The following is a 14,752-nucleotide window of genomic DNA, read 5'->3' as shown; positions in this document are numbered from 1 at the left end:
CTTTTTTTGCTGCTAATTTTCCCCTTTCCATGAGAATTCTATGCTCAGCTCCCTCCATATATTTTGTTGTTTCTTCCTCCAGCCATTCTAACGAAACTCCCAGAAATTTCCTTAACCCCAATAATTTTGAGGAAACCCAAGAAGGAGAAGTTTTAGAGAACTTATCTTCCTATGTCGCCAAAACTACATCTTTTCCTTTGTTGACAATGGGTGGGGTATTTCCATTCACGTGCAAAGTTTCTTATGGTTAAATCCCATATTAGCCATCAACTTTTTCCTCTCTTGCGCAGCAGGTTGGTTCATCTCCTGGATTGATGACTCGACCACTGCTATCAGCCTCACCTCCATTGGTTCCTCTTCCACCTAAATGATAGAAAATTGATTTGGAGTTGACCTTGAATCCATTGAGTCTTGCCGCAACGGTTGGTTTCATCTATGTTCTCCAAAGTGAAGGAGAGAGGGTTGGACCTTCGCTCAAGTGGAGAAGAGTGAAAGCCTGACCTACTCTGGGGTTGGCTAAGCCACTAGGGCCCGAGATGAACCTAGTTGCTCTTGACTTGCTCTTGCCAAGGTGGTCTGGGTTCACTTAGGACTTTCCCAACTTGAATGTTTTCATTAACCCGCTTCGGCTGAGAAACTGGACCGTTTCGATGTGGGTTTCGGGTTTGGGTCTGCTCCATTGGGACCGAGTGAACTCAGAGGTTCTCCATCAACACCTTTCTCCTCTCCTCTGTGTCTGTAAGACTATCCCCTGCTACCTTCCCTCTTTGAATTTCCTCTATGCATTAAAATCTTCAATTGGTCCACCGCCAAAACTCCCCTCTCATGTGAAAAGTTTAAAATTTGAATCTCCCCCTCTTTTGGATTTCCCGAGGCACCATCTCTATCATTCATCTGCTTACAGATCTGACGGTTTGTATTCCCCACCTCTTCGTCTTCTTCCTCTTCCCTTTCACCGGTCTCCGACAGTCGAGGCCTCTACGGCTTCCCCTGTTGTGGTGTGGGATGGCTAGTCATTGCTTCTCTTTCATTTTCTTTTGAAGACAAGCTCTCCTCCACGTCTTCAATGTCTACTCATGTATTTTTATTAAACTTTCACTTAATAAAATCCATGCATGGCAGAGGTCCCTACTAGTATAACAACTAAAATAGTTGCTTCACAATATAGTGAAGTACTTCACCGATAACCTAGCTACAAGTTAAATCTCTCCGAACCTTTTATTTCATCATTGATGCTTATATCTTTGTGTGTGTAGTTTTTCGTAGAGGTGTAAAGTGGGTCGTGCTGGGCCAGCATCGCACGGCCCATGGGGGGGCCCATGCAAAGTGCAAGTTGTGCCATCGCGGGTTATCACGGGTCGTGCCACCCTCCCTGGCGAAAATTTTGGGGATTGGCCCAGTACGCCACACGGCCCAGGCCCATGCAGGCTCGTGTCATGTCGTAGGCCGAGCTGGCCCGTGGGCTGAGCCTTGGGCTAGATCGGGTCATGCATCGGGCCATAGCTATTTATTTAAAAAAATTACAAAATACTTAAAATTTGAATTTTATATGAATTTTGTGTATAAAATTGCTTATTTATGCAATAATTAAATAAATTAGTATAATAAAATAAAAAATATATTTATTTTATTAGTATATTATATACTATATATTATTATATAATTATAATATATATATGGGCCATGTCGTGGGTTGTGCTGAGCTGGACCATACCGGCCCGTAGGCCACGGGTGGCACGGCCCACTCAGTCATGTCGTGTCATTCTGACCCGTGAACCTAAAACCCCAGGCCCAACACGGCCCGTTTGGTCGTGCTAGGCCTGACACGGCTCACAGACCGTCATGCCAGGCCACGGGCGACACGACCCCATTTACACCTCTAGTTTTCCGAACTTCCTCCGAATGTACACCGAAGTTTCAGCTAATTCTTGTCTTAGAAAAATTGGCCAAAACTATTAGAAATATCTGATTTTTTTTCTTATGTTTACCTGAACGAAACTGAAACTTCACAAAAAAATTCATTAAACTTCGGCAGCTTTAAAAACCACACATGGGAATTGAAATGTGAGAAATTCTCCTGAGTCCTGATTGCCTGATACGGACCAAGACAAACCAGATCGAGGTTTGTCTCAACAGGATTTGGACTTGAAGCGTCCAAATATACCCAAAAGAACATGATCAGGTTCCTTCCATGTATGCTGAAGGTTGAGTTGTACTTGTACCACTACGTAACAACGCAGTGACGCACAGCACCGTTTCCATTTCCAAAAATATATATAAAATAGTAAAATACAAATATGTAGCACACAAACACCTATAACGAACTATCACTATCAACTCGAACGAAGTCTTACTGGGAATTGATATGAAAAACAAATTTTTCCTGTTAAAGTCCACGCACAGTTAACCCATTAAACAAAAATGTATTGACTACTCTGAAAATAACCCTACTTCTAACCAAATTCTACTTTCTCCACCAATGAAAATATTCCTCTTACATTTTCACTTTTGGGGGGATCAACTTCCTGTATACGTGTTGCATCAAGTTGAGAGGACCAAATGATAGTTAGGAAATATGTTTCATTGCACAACGTAAGCAAAGGATCATGTTAGCAAATTTCCTCTCCATGAGAGGATTGTTCTATACACTTCTTTTTTCTCTCACTGCACCCATCTTCGCCAGTGTCTTCTTTTACCCAAACTTCTGCTTCAGCTTCACATCTTTTCCTCTGGGGAACTACCTGAAAGAATGACATCTTCCAATCTCTCGTTTCCAAGAATTTGAGCAGTATCTCAACCACTTGGTTCACAGTAAGCACCTGCTTCATCCACATAAATGGGAAAAATTACTGATGAAACTATATTGAGATAACAGCAAACAAATTCCTAGACTGGCAACAGCCAAGTATAGAACCCCGGTTAGATAACACAATTTTTAAGTTTTAACAAGATAAAAATTCGTGGGCTATTTGTTTGGATGGATTTGGTAGTGGAATCATGTACAAAGAGATTGAGCCTAGGAAGCAAATCTACTCACCCCAAAGCACTTTCTGAACTTCCTTGTAATGGAAATTTTAAATTTCAATAGCTTGCAATTAAAAAGAAATCCGATGCTGTGTATTATACAGCTGACATGGAAGGTCAAACAAAGCAACCAATCCAGGAAGGTCAACTATCTGATGGACGACCACATTGGGTATGCCATTCTGCCAAAATTACAATGAGGTTGTCTTAGCAAAGGAACGTGGATGACCACCAGGAAAAGTTTTTCTATTTTGCATAGGTTAGCAAATAGAAAGCTTAACAACCTTTTCATGGATATTTTAAAATTAAGAAAGAATATAAAGAAAGGCCAATGTAGCTTTTATTGTGTTCATTAAAACTCTAAATAACTATCATTCAATAAATTAACAAGAAACCTTAGGTAGATTTATCCAATAAAAGTGTCCTCAACAACCAAAAAAAGAAATATATATGAGATTCTGCCCACTCCAACGGCATCAAGTCTTATGTTCTAATAAGCAGTGGCATTCTAAATAGTCAACTTCTATGAGGGAAAGGACTGACTGGATCAGTACCTGGGAACTTGACATCTTCAAGTAACTCCCAATAGGAAGTTTTGCAGTCTGAATCCCCTGCTCCTGTGCTTTTTTCAGGGTAATGCCTTTCCATCTGTTTCGATCCACCAAACCACCAATAATGTATATTTTCCTTGGATCAAGTTCATCCAGCACAGTTTCTGCATCTGCAGTGAGATAGACAAGATTTTCTTTCTGATCTTGCAGGGCTTCAATATATGACCTAGTCTCCTTCTCAATTACCCACTTATCGAATCCTGGGAGCCTTTGTAGTTGGGTCTCCATTTCTCCTCTACATCCAGTCAGCCAGAGATGACATGGCAAAGGACATTTTCCATTCACTGCATAACAATACATGATCTGCAAGTTTCTTCAGTCAATTAATTATGTCTAAAAATAATTAGAGTAGATGCTTACAACAATTGGTTAACTAATGATAGATATTTTATTTACTAGTTTAGTCAACAAAAGAAAAGTTGATAACAGTAGAGAAGATGGGCCGAATGGCCCATAGACTGTCATTTCATGTTATGTTATGTTTCTCTCTCTGTTGTGGGCCTGGGCCTTATTCTGGGCCCATACTCTGTAATATTCTGTTTTTTTGTATTTTCCTGCTCACTCAAGGGCCTCTCTGTAATTTGTCAAAGATTAACTTATTAATAAGATGTTTAGAGTGTTAGAGAGGGGTTATGTTCGAACCTCTTACTCTCTAACACTCATTGCCGCCAGCTCTCTCTTCTCTTCCTCTCCTGTTTGTTCATTTTCTGGTTTGCATCTAATCTCAAACAGTTCCATACATCAAGTGGGCTGTTTTTCAACTTGGTATCAGAGCGGGCCATTGCTTGGCGTGTCCCTCATGTGGTTCTAGTTCAGCCAACTACATGAGGAGGTTCTAGGGCTGAAAGTTTACAGTCATCCGCCTGGTTCTTGGAGGTCATTGGAGGGTGCCCAAGTTTCTATACACTTGGAGAAGGGTTCGGTGACCAGGAAGAATCAGAGAGCAAGTTGTTTGGCCTGATTTGAAATCAGAGAAAAGGACTTTCGAAATTATCTCAGAGAACAAGTGTTCGACCTGGTTTATAGTTCAAACTAGAGACTCTCTTGATGTAAGTCTTTTCTCAGTCCTTTGCTGAGTTATTTTTGTTGTTTGGGAGGACTATTAAAGCATTCAAAGCCCACATACATTCGGCCCACTGTTGCTGGACTGTTTTTCTAGGTTGTTTTGAAAGTGCTATTCGACTGATTATTGGACTGCCGAGCTGCTGAAATTGATCTAAAACTAAGTGGCACTAGTCTCATCTTCATCCCAGCCTCTTCTTGGACCTATACTGAACACCTTGAAGTGATTTCTTCTAGTTAACAGTAGGCTGTTAACTACTGCACACTGAGTGTTCGACAAAAGGTCTCTTAAGGACTGTGGCCCTGTTTTCTTCTCTTTGGAACAACCGCTGTTGAGAACCTGAAATACCTTGTGATTGGAGGTTTGTTGGGTGTCCTTTAAAAGGTGAAACAGTAAAGAAAAAACTACCACCGAACTGGACTGTCACAGTTATCAAGTCTGAACTGATTCTGTGAGCTAGTTGTTGTTGCCTATTCAACTCAAACTAAACTCATCAAGACCCCAGTACCTTGAGAAACCTATTAAAATCCTAATTGGAGCCTTTACATGATGGATTTCCCAAGCCTTGAAAACAAGAATGCTGCTGAATATGGACAGATTTTGGGAACCCCAACTGATTCTATGCTGGCTGTAACTACAGTTAAGCTTGATGGGACCAACTACTTGGCTTGGTCACAATCAGTGAAAATCCATATTTGTAGCAAAGGAAAATGGGGTTTTATTTCTGGGAGCAAGAAAGCTCCTCAGGAGGATGATCCATCTTATGAGAGATGGGTACAAGAAAACTACACAGTGATTGGGTGGCTTGTGAACTCAATGCAGCCACAGATTAGTCAGCATTATCTGTGGATGAACTCGGCTAAAGAAATCTGGGATAGTGTTGCAGAAACTTACTCCCAGAAGTTGAATGTTGCCAGAGCTTACAAACTGAGAAGTGATGTGAAGAATCTAAGACAGGGGGAGAAGTAACTTGCAGCATACTTCTCAACCCTAAAATCTATATGGCAAGAGATTGATTTGATAGAGGCCGTGACATGGGATACTCCTAAGGATGCTGAAACATATAGGAAATTGGTGGAAAGGAATAGGGTCTTTGAGTTCTTGACAGGGCTGAATTCTGAATATGACATTACAAAGCAAAACATCTTGTCCAAGGAAGATGTTTCATTGTCTCAAGCATATACTTTGGTCAGCAGTGAAGAAAGTAGGAGGCAAGTGCAGGTTCAAGGGGTCAGTATCAATGATCATTTTGCAAACATGGGAATCAAACCCAAAGGGGTTACAGGAGCTCCCAGTGGCACAGGAAAGAAGGAGGTGGTGTGTGAATATTGCAAGAAGCCGAAACACACTAAGGACAAGTGCTGGAAATTGCACCCCAGTCTTGTCCCTATCCGATTCCAGAAGAAGAATGACAGTAGAAAGACAGGAAGTGCACATACAGCCACAAGTACAAATACAGAGTTTGAATCTGCAAGTGCACAATTGGCAGCCATGAAAGCTGAATATGAGAAGTTTGGAAGGATGATCAGCCAGTTTGAAGGTGTAACTTCATCATCCAACCCTTCTGGAAGTCCAACCACCACTGCATTTGCTCACTCAGGTATAAGGGCTTCTGCTAACCATGCATCTACCTCAGGTAATCCCAAGACCCCTTGGATCATTGACTCAGGTGCTTCTGATCACAAGACCAACCTTTCCACTTTGTTTGTGTCATATGATTTGCTTCCTACTCGTGACAAAATCACCTTAGCTGATGGTTCTCTTGCCCCTATTTCTGGCAAGGGAACTGTCAAACTTACAGACTCTTTACTCTTATCTTCCACTCTTCATGTACCTAAGTTAAATACCAATTTGTTATCTGTAAATAGCTTGACCAAGTCATTGAATTGTTGTGTAACATTTTTCCCTTCTCACTGTGTGTTTCAGGACCTAAAGTCTCGGAAGGTGATTGGGAGTGGCCATGAAGCGAATGGAATATACTTGCTCGACACCCCTGGCCAATGCTTTGATCATCCCAAGAATGTTGCTTTTGGTTCTACTTCTTTAGCATCTGTCAGTCAAATTATGTTGAGTCATTGTCGGTTGGGTCATTTACCTTTTTCTGCTTTAAGTCATTTGCTTCCCAAACTGTTTAAGGGAGTCAGTGTGTCCAGTCTCAATTGTGAGTCATGTCAGTTGTCAAAGCATTGTAGAAAAAATTACCCTGTGAGCAATAAAAAATCATCTTTTCTTTTTCATATTGTACACTCTGATGTGTGGGGGCCTTACCACTTATCCTCTATGGGGGGCTACAAATACTTTATCCTGTTTATTGATGACTTTTCTACATTCACTTGGATATACTTAATGAAATCCCAAGACGAAGTCCCGAGACTTGTGAGGCAATTTCATGAGTTTGTTTTAACTCAATTTGGTATTAGAATTAAGGTTTTCAGATCTAACAATGCAAAAGAGTATTTTGAGAAGAGCTTATCCTTGTATCTCACTGACATGGGGGTTATTCACCAAAGTTCCTGTGTTAGAACCCCTGAACAAAATGAAGTTGCTGAGAGGAAAAATAGACATATTGTTGAAGTTGCAAGGAGCCTTTTATTTGCCTCACATGTTCCCACAAGATTTTGGAGTGATGCTGTACTTACTGCTACCTATCTCATAAACCGTATGCCATCCAGGGTTTTAGGGTTTAAATCCCCCTTCAGTATTCTTCATCCAGATAAGGATCTCTTCCCAATTCCTCTTCGTGTGTTTGGTTGTACCTGTTATGTTTACATTCCAAGTGTGCAGAGACACAAGTTTGAACCAAAAGCCCACAAATGCATCTTCCTTGGTTACTCCCCCACACAAAAGGGTTATTGTTGTTTTGATCCAAAGGCTGGCACCAGACATGTCTCTATGGATGTTACCTTTGATGAACTTTCTCCTTTTTATGGTTCCTCTCAGGAAGGACATTGTCAACAAGGGGAGAGTCTGTCACAAGTTTTTGCTCTTCCCCTTCCTGTCCCAGTTCAGTCTCTTGACAAATCTGTATCCTCACAAAATGAATCAAAGGAGGATCAGCCACTTCATTCCTCTTGTCCTAGTGCTCCTATTTCTTTACCTCCTCGTCCTACCCATAATCCCAAAGTGTATCAAAGGCAGAGATCCAGGAATGAGCAAGTGGTTTCCCTTACAACAGATGAGGCTCATACCCTCCCAATCATAGATGAGATAACAGGTATTGCTTCAGCTCCCTTGGAATCCCCCTTCCCAGATCTTGATGTCCCCATTGCAGTTAGGAAAAGAAAGCGGAAGTGCACTGCACACTGCATTTCCAAACACCTTTCTTATGACCTCTTTTCCCTTTCATATTGTGCCTACCTCTCTTCAGTTGCTTCTAACCCCATTCCTAGGTCTGTATCAGAATGGAGAGATGCCATGCAAGCTGAAATGGATGCTCTACATGAAAATGGTACTTGGGAGGTGGTGGATTTGCCTGAAGGGAAGGATCCAGTTGGATGCAAGTGGGTTTTTACCATTAAATACAGGGCAGATGGGACTATTGAGAGGTACAAGGCCAGACTTGTTGCAAAGGGCTACACACATACATATGAGATTGACTATCTGGAGACTTTTACCCCTGTTGCTAAGATGACATCTGTGAGGGTTCTTTTATCTCTGGCAGCTCACTTTGATTGGCCTCTCTATCAGTTAGATGTAAAGAATGCATTTCTGAATGGTGACTTACATGAGGAGGTCTACATGTGTCTTCCTCCAGGAATGTATGGGAAAGATATGCAAGGAAAGGTATGTAAACTGAAGAAATCTCTTTATGGCCTCAAACAATCTCCTAGAGCCTGGTTTGAGAGATTTAGAGCTGCACTTGTTATATTCGGCTATGTTCAGACACAGTCAGATCATACTCTTTTTGTGAAGAAAAGTGGGTCTCTAGCAGTGTATCTCATTGTGTATGTTGATGACATTATAGTGACTGGTGATGATGCCTCAGGCATTCTGGGCCTTAAGTCTTTCCTCCATACAGAATTTGAGATTAAGGATCTAGGGGAGTTGAGATATTTCCTTGGCATAGAAGTTGCCAGATCCAGGGATGGGATTCTTATTTCCCAGAGGAAATATGTCCTTGATTTGTTGTCTGAAACTGGAAAATTGGGTGCAAGACCAGCTGCAACTCCTATTGATATGAGTCACAAACTTTCAGCTTTGGATGGAACTTTGTTGGAAGACAAAGGGGTCTTTCAGAGACTTCTTGGGAAGCTTTTGTACCTGTGCATGACTTGGCCAGATATTGCGTATGCTGTCAGTTGCATTAGCCAGTTCATGCATGCTCCTAGAGATACCCATATGGCAGCAGCAGAACGGATTTTGTGCTATCTGAAAGGCTCTCCAGGAAAAGGAATTCTATTTGCCAAACATGGTCATCTGAAACTTGAAGCCTATATTGATGCTGATTGGGCTGGAAATATTGATGATAGAAGATCTACTTCAGGGTATTGCAGTCTGGTGGCTGGTAATATTGTCTCTTGGAGGAGTAAGAAACAAACAGTTGTGGCTCGATCCTCCGCAGAAGCAGAATATAGAGCCATGGCACATGGAGTCTTGGAATTGTTGTGGCTAAGGTCCTTAATGGAAGAACTTGGGGTAGATCATGACAAACCCATGATGTTGTACTGTGATAATCAGGCTGCCATCAACATTGCTCACAACCCGGTACAACATGATAGAACCAAACATATTGAGGTTGATAGACACTTTATTCGTGAAAGAGTCTCCTCCGGTGAAGTGTGTCTTCCATTCATTACTTCTGAAGGACAATTGGCAGATTTTCTCACCAAGGGCATTTCCAAGGCAAGGCTTCAACATGACACTGGCAAGCTGGGCATGATTAACATCTATGCTTAGCTTGAGGGGGAGTGTAGAGAAGATGGGCCGAATGGCCCATAGACTGTCATTTCATGTTATGTTATGTTTCTCTCTCTGTTGTGAGCCTGGGCCTTATTCTGGGCCCATACTCTGTAATATTCTATTTTTTTGTATTTTCCTGCTCACTCAAGGGCCTCTCTGTAATTTGTCAAAGATTAACTTATTAATAAGATGTTTAGAGTGTTAGAGAGGGGTTATGTTCGAACCTCTTACTCTCTAACACTCATTGCCGCCAGCTCTCTCTTCTCTTCCTCTCTTATTTGTTCATTTTCTGGTTTGCATCTAATCTCAAACAGTTCCATACATCAAGTGGGCTGTTTTTCAACTATAACATCCATGATAACTAGTCCACAAATAGGATATGGGACCACAAATTCCTACTGATGGCATATACCAGTGATACCAATATCTATCCATTAAAGGGGGAAAAAAGGCATGGTAATGCAATATAAGAAACACATTAATCCCTGCCAATTCAATGCAAACCAGCATATGAAACATGTCCAAAGTGATAAGGTTCACCAATCATAGATAATAACAAAAAAAGCTATATCAAGTAAAGTAACCTATCTCAAGCATGACATGAGAAAATGAGCAGTGTTGTGATCAAAGCATGGTTTCAGAACATGAAGAGACCATAGTCAGTGTTGCAGAGCATAATTTCAGATAACCAAGGAGATTTTGTGGAAGAACAATTATAGTGGATGGGGTTTTGGTTTTGCAGACAAGCTAATTGACTCTAGACTAAGAGGTGGAAAGGCTGCCTTATTGTGCAAAGTTGACTTTGAGAAAGCTTACGATCATGTTAACTAGCAGTTCCCTTGCTATGTACTGAAAAAGAATGAATTTTGGTTCAAAATGGAGAAACTGGATGAAGGTATGTACCTCCACCCCAACCTTTTCAATCTCTGTATCCAATTCCGGCTGGTGTGGCAAATGTTATAGAAAAGAAAATGAGAGATTTTTTGTGGAGAGGGTGGAAGGATGAGAAAAAAAGGTACAACCTGGTCAACCGGATTAAGGTATGCAAATCCAAATTTCAAGGAGGTTTAGTTGTGTGAAGGGTGAGAGATGTCAACATTGCCCTCTTGGGCAAATGGTTTTGGAGGTTTGGTAATAACCAGGGAGGTCTTTGGAGAAGAGTGGTGGTGGCAAAGGTATGGCATTAGCAGCTCAAGGTGGGAGTCGGGTGCTTCAAATCAAAATTATGGGTGCTCGGTGTGGAAAGGGGTTGAGAAGGCGCATCATATTTTCTCAAAAGGGGCAAGGTTCAAAACCAGAGATGGACTTAGAGTAAAATTCTGGGAAGAACATGTGGTGTGGAGACAGATCATTGAAGGAGATCTACAATTTCCTTTATGAGGTAGCATCAAACAAAGAAGCAAGTGTGACAGAATATGCAGGTGCAAAATGGAAGAGTGGTTAGGGTTCCTCAATTCAGAAGGCACTTGAATGACTGGGAAGTAGAGGCAATGGTGGAATTGCTGCAGAGGCTGTATAGCATTCAAGTGGACTTGGAAGAGATGATAGAAGATTATGGGTTGGGGACAATTCTGGAAAATTTTCAGTTAAGTCCTTCAATTTTTTATCCAGATCAGAGGAGCAGAAAATTCCAATCAAGATTGTTTGGCACAAAAATGTGTCCACAAAGGTTCCCCTTCATGTGGACTGCCTACTTGAATAAAACCTTAACCAGGGATAATTTGGTGAGGAAAGGTATGCAGTTGAGCTCCACTAACTGTGTCCTCTGCGATGAGCACTAGGAGTCTGTGAGTCACTTGCTGCTACATAGTAGATTTTCTTTTGAGGTTTAGTCTGAAGTCTGGAATCTTTTTGAGGTGAAAAGCTTCTGTCCAGAATCGATAACTGATTTTGTGAAAGGCTGGTATATAGGTATTGATAAAAAAAAAAAAAGGCTGGTATATAGGGGAGGTATCCAAGAAAAGAAGACTGGCATGGAAAATGACTCCTGCAGCAGTTATTTGGTGCATCTGGCAGGAGAGAACACAAGAATCTGCAAGCTTAAAAGAAGTTCTTCAGATTCAGTTTTTCAGAAAATAGTGGGCAAATTTTTCTCTTGGCTTTCTGTAAAAAGGGTGTTTAGGGATAGAAATTTCAGTTCTCGTTTTAGTATTATGATAATCTTTTTGTAAATCAGGGTTAGAAGGTATAGGGCTGCTTCGGCAGTGTGCTGTAAATCCCTGTGTACAGCTTCTTGTTGTACATGTTTTCTTATTTTAATGATATTTTACTTTATCTGTTCTCAAAAAAAAAAGCTGCAAAACTTTTGATGACCATTGACCATGAACAAAGAACACATTCTGCAGATCTGAGGAGATATGCATCAGTGGTGGATTTTTTTTTTTTTTTTTGAAAAATCTGTGGTTGATATTTCTTGATAAACCTTACAGGTATCTTGCCTAAGCAGGTAAGCAGATAATATATGTATGTATGTATACCATAAGGGGAACCCAGAAAACTGAAGCTTCTTTTCTAAGAAGGTCTGGCTGGAGGGTTTGGATACTACAGCATTAAAGAAGGATTTGGAGGGAAAGAGAGCAGTTGAATTGGGGAACCAGATGCAGTATCTTAGGTGTCAGGGAGGGGAGATGTATACATAGTTAAGATAAGGCAAAGGTAGGTGACAGTGGCTGGCATCCTATTCACACCAAGGGGAGGTGCTCAGTTTCTGTTATTCATCAAAAAAAAAGCAACACTAAGGGGTCTGTTTACCCCAACACACATTGAGAAACAAATCAACAATTTAATGTAGTTTCCATTATCTGAATCGCATATAATAAAAGGAAATGGAAGACTAAAAACAGATTTTGCAATGCCGCTCCAGACTCTTCTAAGGAATATCTACTGGATTAAGATTTTTTTTATCAGCTATCTATTGGATTAAGATTGTAGTTCCAACTATTGATGTGTCTCCATGCTTGTTGGTTATGATCACAGTCAAGAGGATTTCTTTATTTTAGAGAGAACCTCCACAACCAATTTCCTAAGAGAGTTGTTTTCCTATGAAATATATGTCCCAGCCCCAAGCCAGCCTCCTTGGACTTGCAAATAATGTTCCAACTCTAAGAGAGTTGGTTCAAAGATTTTTTTAATATAAGTTTGAGGACACGAAGAGTGGCTGGCTCGTTCCAGAAAACAGAACACAAACCCCATAGATTAGATGAAATATCTAAACATCTAGAAATCATAGCTCTAAGGTCCAGCCTCCTTGGACTTGCAAATAATGTTCCAACTCTAAGAGAGTTGGTTCATAGATTTTTTTAATATAAGTTTGAGGACACGAAGAGTGGCTGGCTCGTTCCAGAAAACAGAACACAAACCCCATAGATTAGATGAAAAGTCTAAACATCTAGAAATCATAGCTCTAAGGTCTGAACTTCTTGAAAATTTTCGTTATTTATCAAACAAAAAAAAAGATACATATATCCCCAGCAAAACTACTACATTCAAACGATCCCCATGCATCTAGAATGCATATTTTGGGTACAAAAATGGTTTTGGAACAATGACCAATCAAAAATTGGTTTTGGATGAGGATGAGGGGTGAGAGCAGACCAGTACACGTAATGTATTGCTTTTGAGATTTCACTGGCCGGAAAAAGATGGCCTAATTGATCATATCTTCCACATCACATAAAAAAGGAAAATACAATAGTGGATACAGCTAACCTTCGCAATATCATTATCCTGCGACTTGTAGTGCTATTGGCATACCACCCACATAGACAGTTTTGCATGTACATGCTTCCACTATCAACATATTTTCAACCACAGATGCACAAAAAAATGTGCATCCGCATATGCGTGGAAATGCACATGTTAGTGTTATGTCCTTGTAGAGAGACAGTAACAGGCAACAAAGGGAACTGCAGTGATACGTGCAAAAACACAACCACATAAAAAACTATGGGCAGTATGCGTTTGAAATGTGATATATAATATGCATGCAGTGACACACCGAACAACAATGAGTGATTAACTTTAGCATTAAAGAAGTCATGAGTTCAATTGAATTCTTAATCCTGCGGATAAATCATCCGTACTAAGATGTAGAAATAGCATAAACTCTGATACAATCCTATAATTCCATCGAAAACTAAATCTAAAAATAGCAGAATTAGGGCAAACAACCACACCTGTTGAACAAGACTGTGAATTTCATTAGGCGCCATTAGATCGGAAAACTCAAGATCAACGACAATCTTCTGACCTTCTTCTTTGGCTCTCCTCAATCTCTCGATCTTCATCTCCCTCTCTCCCGATACTTTCTCCATCCTCTCTTTTCTGAGCTCTCTTCGAGACTCTATTAGCTTTGCTTTCTCCTCTTCGGATAGGGTCGCAAGTTTCTCCTCCCATTCCCGACGCTTGCGTTCCGCTTCCCTCTGCTTATGCTCTTTAATGGCGGCTTTCTTCTCTGCCTTCTTTGCTTCAAACCTCTGCTGCTTCAAAAGCTTTTTCCGAGCATTTTTCGACAGATGTGGAGGAACAGAAGACTGAGGAGGGTTGTCGTCCGATTGACCGTCAAAGGTGTTTTGTTCATTTTGGACTGATTCCAGCATTTGCTTATGCAGTGTAATAACAGGATTCTGCGAAAGGGAAAAGAGGTGTTCGCCTATGTTATCAAAACTGAGGAATGGAGGGAGTCAAGGGGGATAACGGAGAAACCTATCAGGTTATCACGCGTGAACTTGGGCCGGGTTAGCCCGATTACAACCCGAAATGTGGGTTGGCTTTTTCTAGTACGTACATGTGGGTTGGGTTGGAGTTTGTGTTAGAGCGTTAGCGGAGATCCGTGTGATGCACGAGATTTATGAAGGAAAGTGAAATAATCAAAATCTATAATTAAAAAAGAATGTAATATTGGTTAAAATAATTAAATTTTTATTTTAACAATTTTTTCTAAAAATATTTTAGTAATTTAGTAATTTTGATTAATTATATATATATATATATATATATTTTAATAAAAATAATAAATTATCGCTAAAATAATTATTTTTTCATATTATTTGTTAGTATTCTATTTTATTTATTTTATTTTATTAATATTAAATGTTCCATTTTTTTGTAAATACCACTTAAATATTTAAAACATTTAAAGATTAATAAATATACA

General features: G+C 40.3%; 1 protein-coding gene across 2 annotated transcripts; it reads right to left on the bottom strand.

Moving 5' to 3' along the window:
• Nucleotides 1-2,360: 2,360 nt before the first annotated feature.
• TRM10 (tRNA (guanine(9)-N1)-methyltransferase-like protein) lies at nucleotides 2,361-14,316 on the bottom strand. 2 transcript variants are annotated; one of them, XR_016105032.1, is made up of 4 exons: nucleotides 13,773-14,300; nucleotides 3,579-3,938; nucleotides 3,038-3,206; nucleotides 2,361-2,819 (listed from the first exon to the last, which is right to left on the bottom strand). XR_016105032.1 is itself a non-coding variant. In XM_088964747.1 (3 exons), exons 1-3 carry the CDS (start codon nucleotides 14,193-14,195, stop codon nucleotides 2,610-2,612), a joined length of 993 nt encoding a protein of 330 aa, XP_088820873.1. In that variant the 5' UTR covers nucleotides 14,196-14,316; the 3' UTR covers nucleotides 2,361-2,609. The 2 variants fall into 2 exon arrangements, 1 of the variants encoding a protein (XP_088820873.1); XM_088964747.1 differs by lacking the exon at nucleotides 3,038-3,206 and having other exon boundaries at nucleotides 13,773-14,316.
• Between the last annotated feature and the right edge of the window lie 436 nt (nucleotides 14,317-14,752).

This window comes from Nelumbo lutea, chromosome 1 (genome assembly GCF_056320005.1).
Source record: "Nelumbo lutea isolate HS-2025 chromosome 1, American lotus-T2T, whole genome shotgun sequence".
Classification (NCBI taxonomy): domain Eukaryota; kingdom Viridiplantae; phylum Streptophyta; class Magnoliopsida; order Proteales; family Nelumbonaceae; genus Nelumbo; species Nelumbo lutea.
This window is presented reverse-complemented; position numbering and strand designations above follow the sequence as displayed.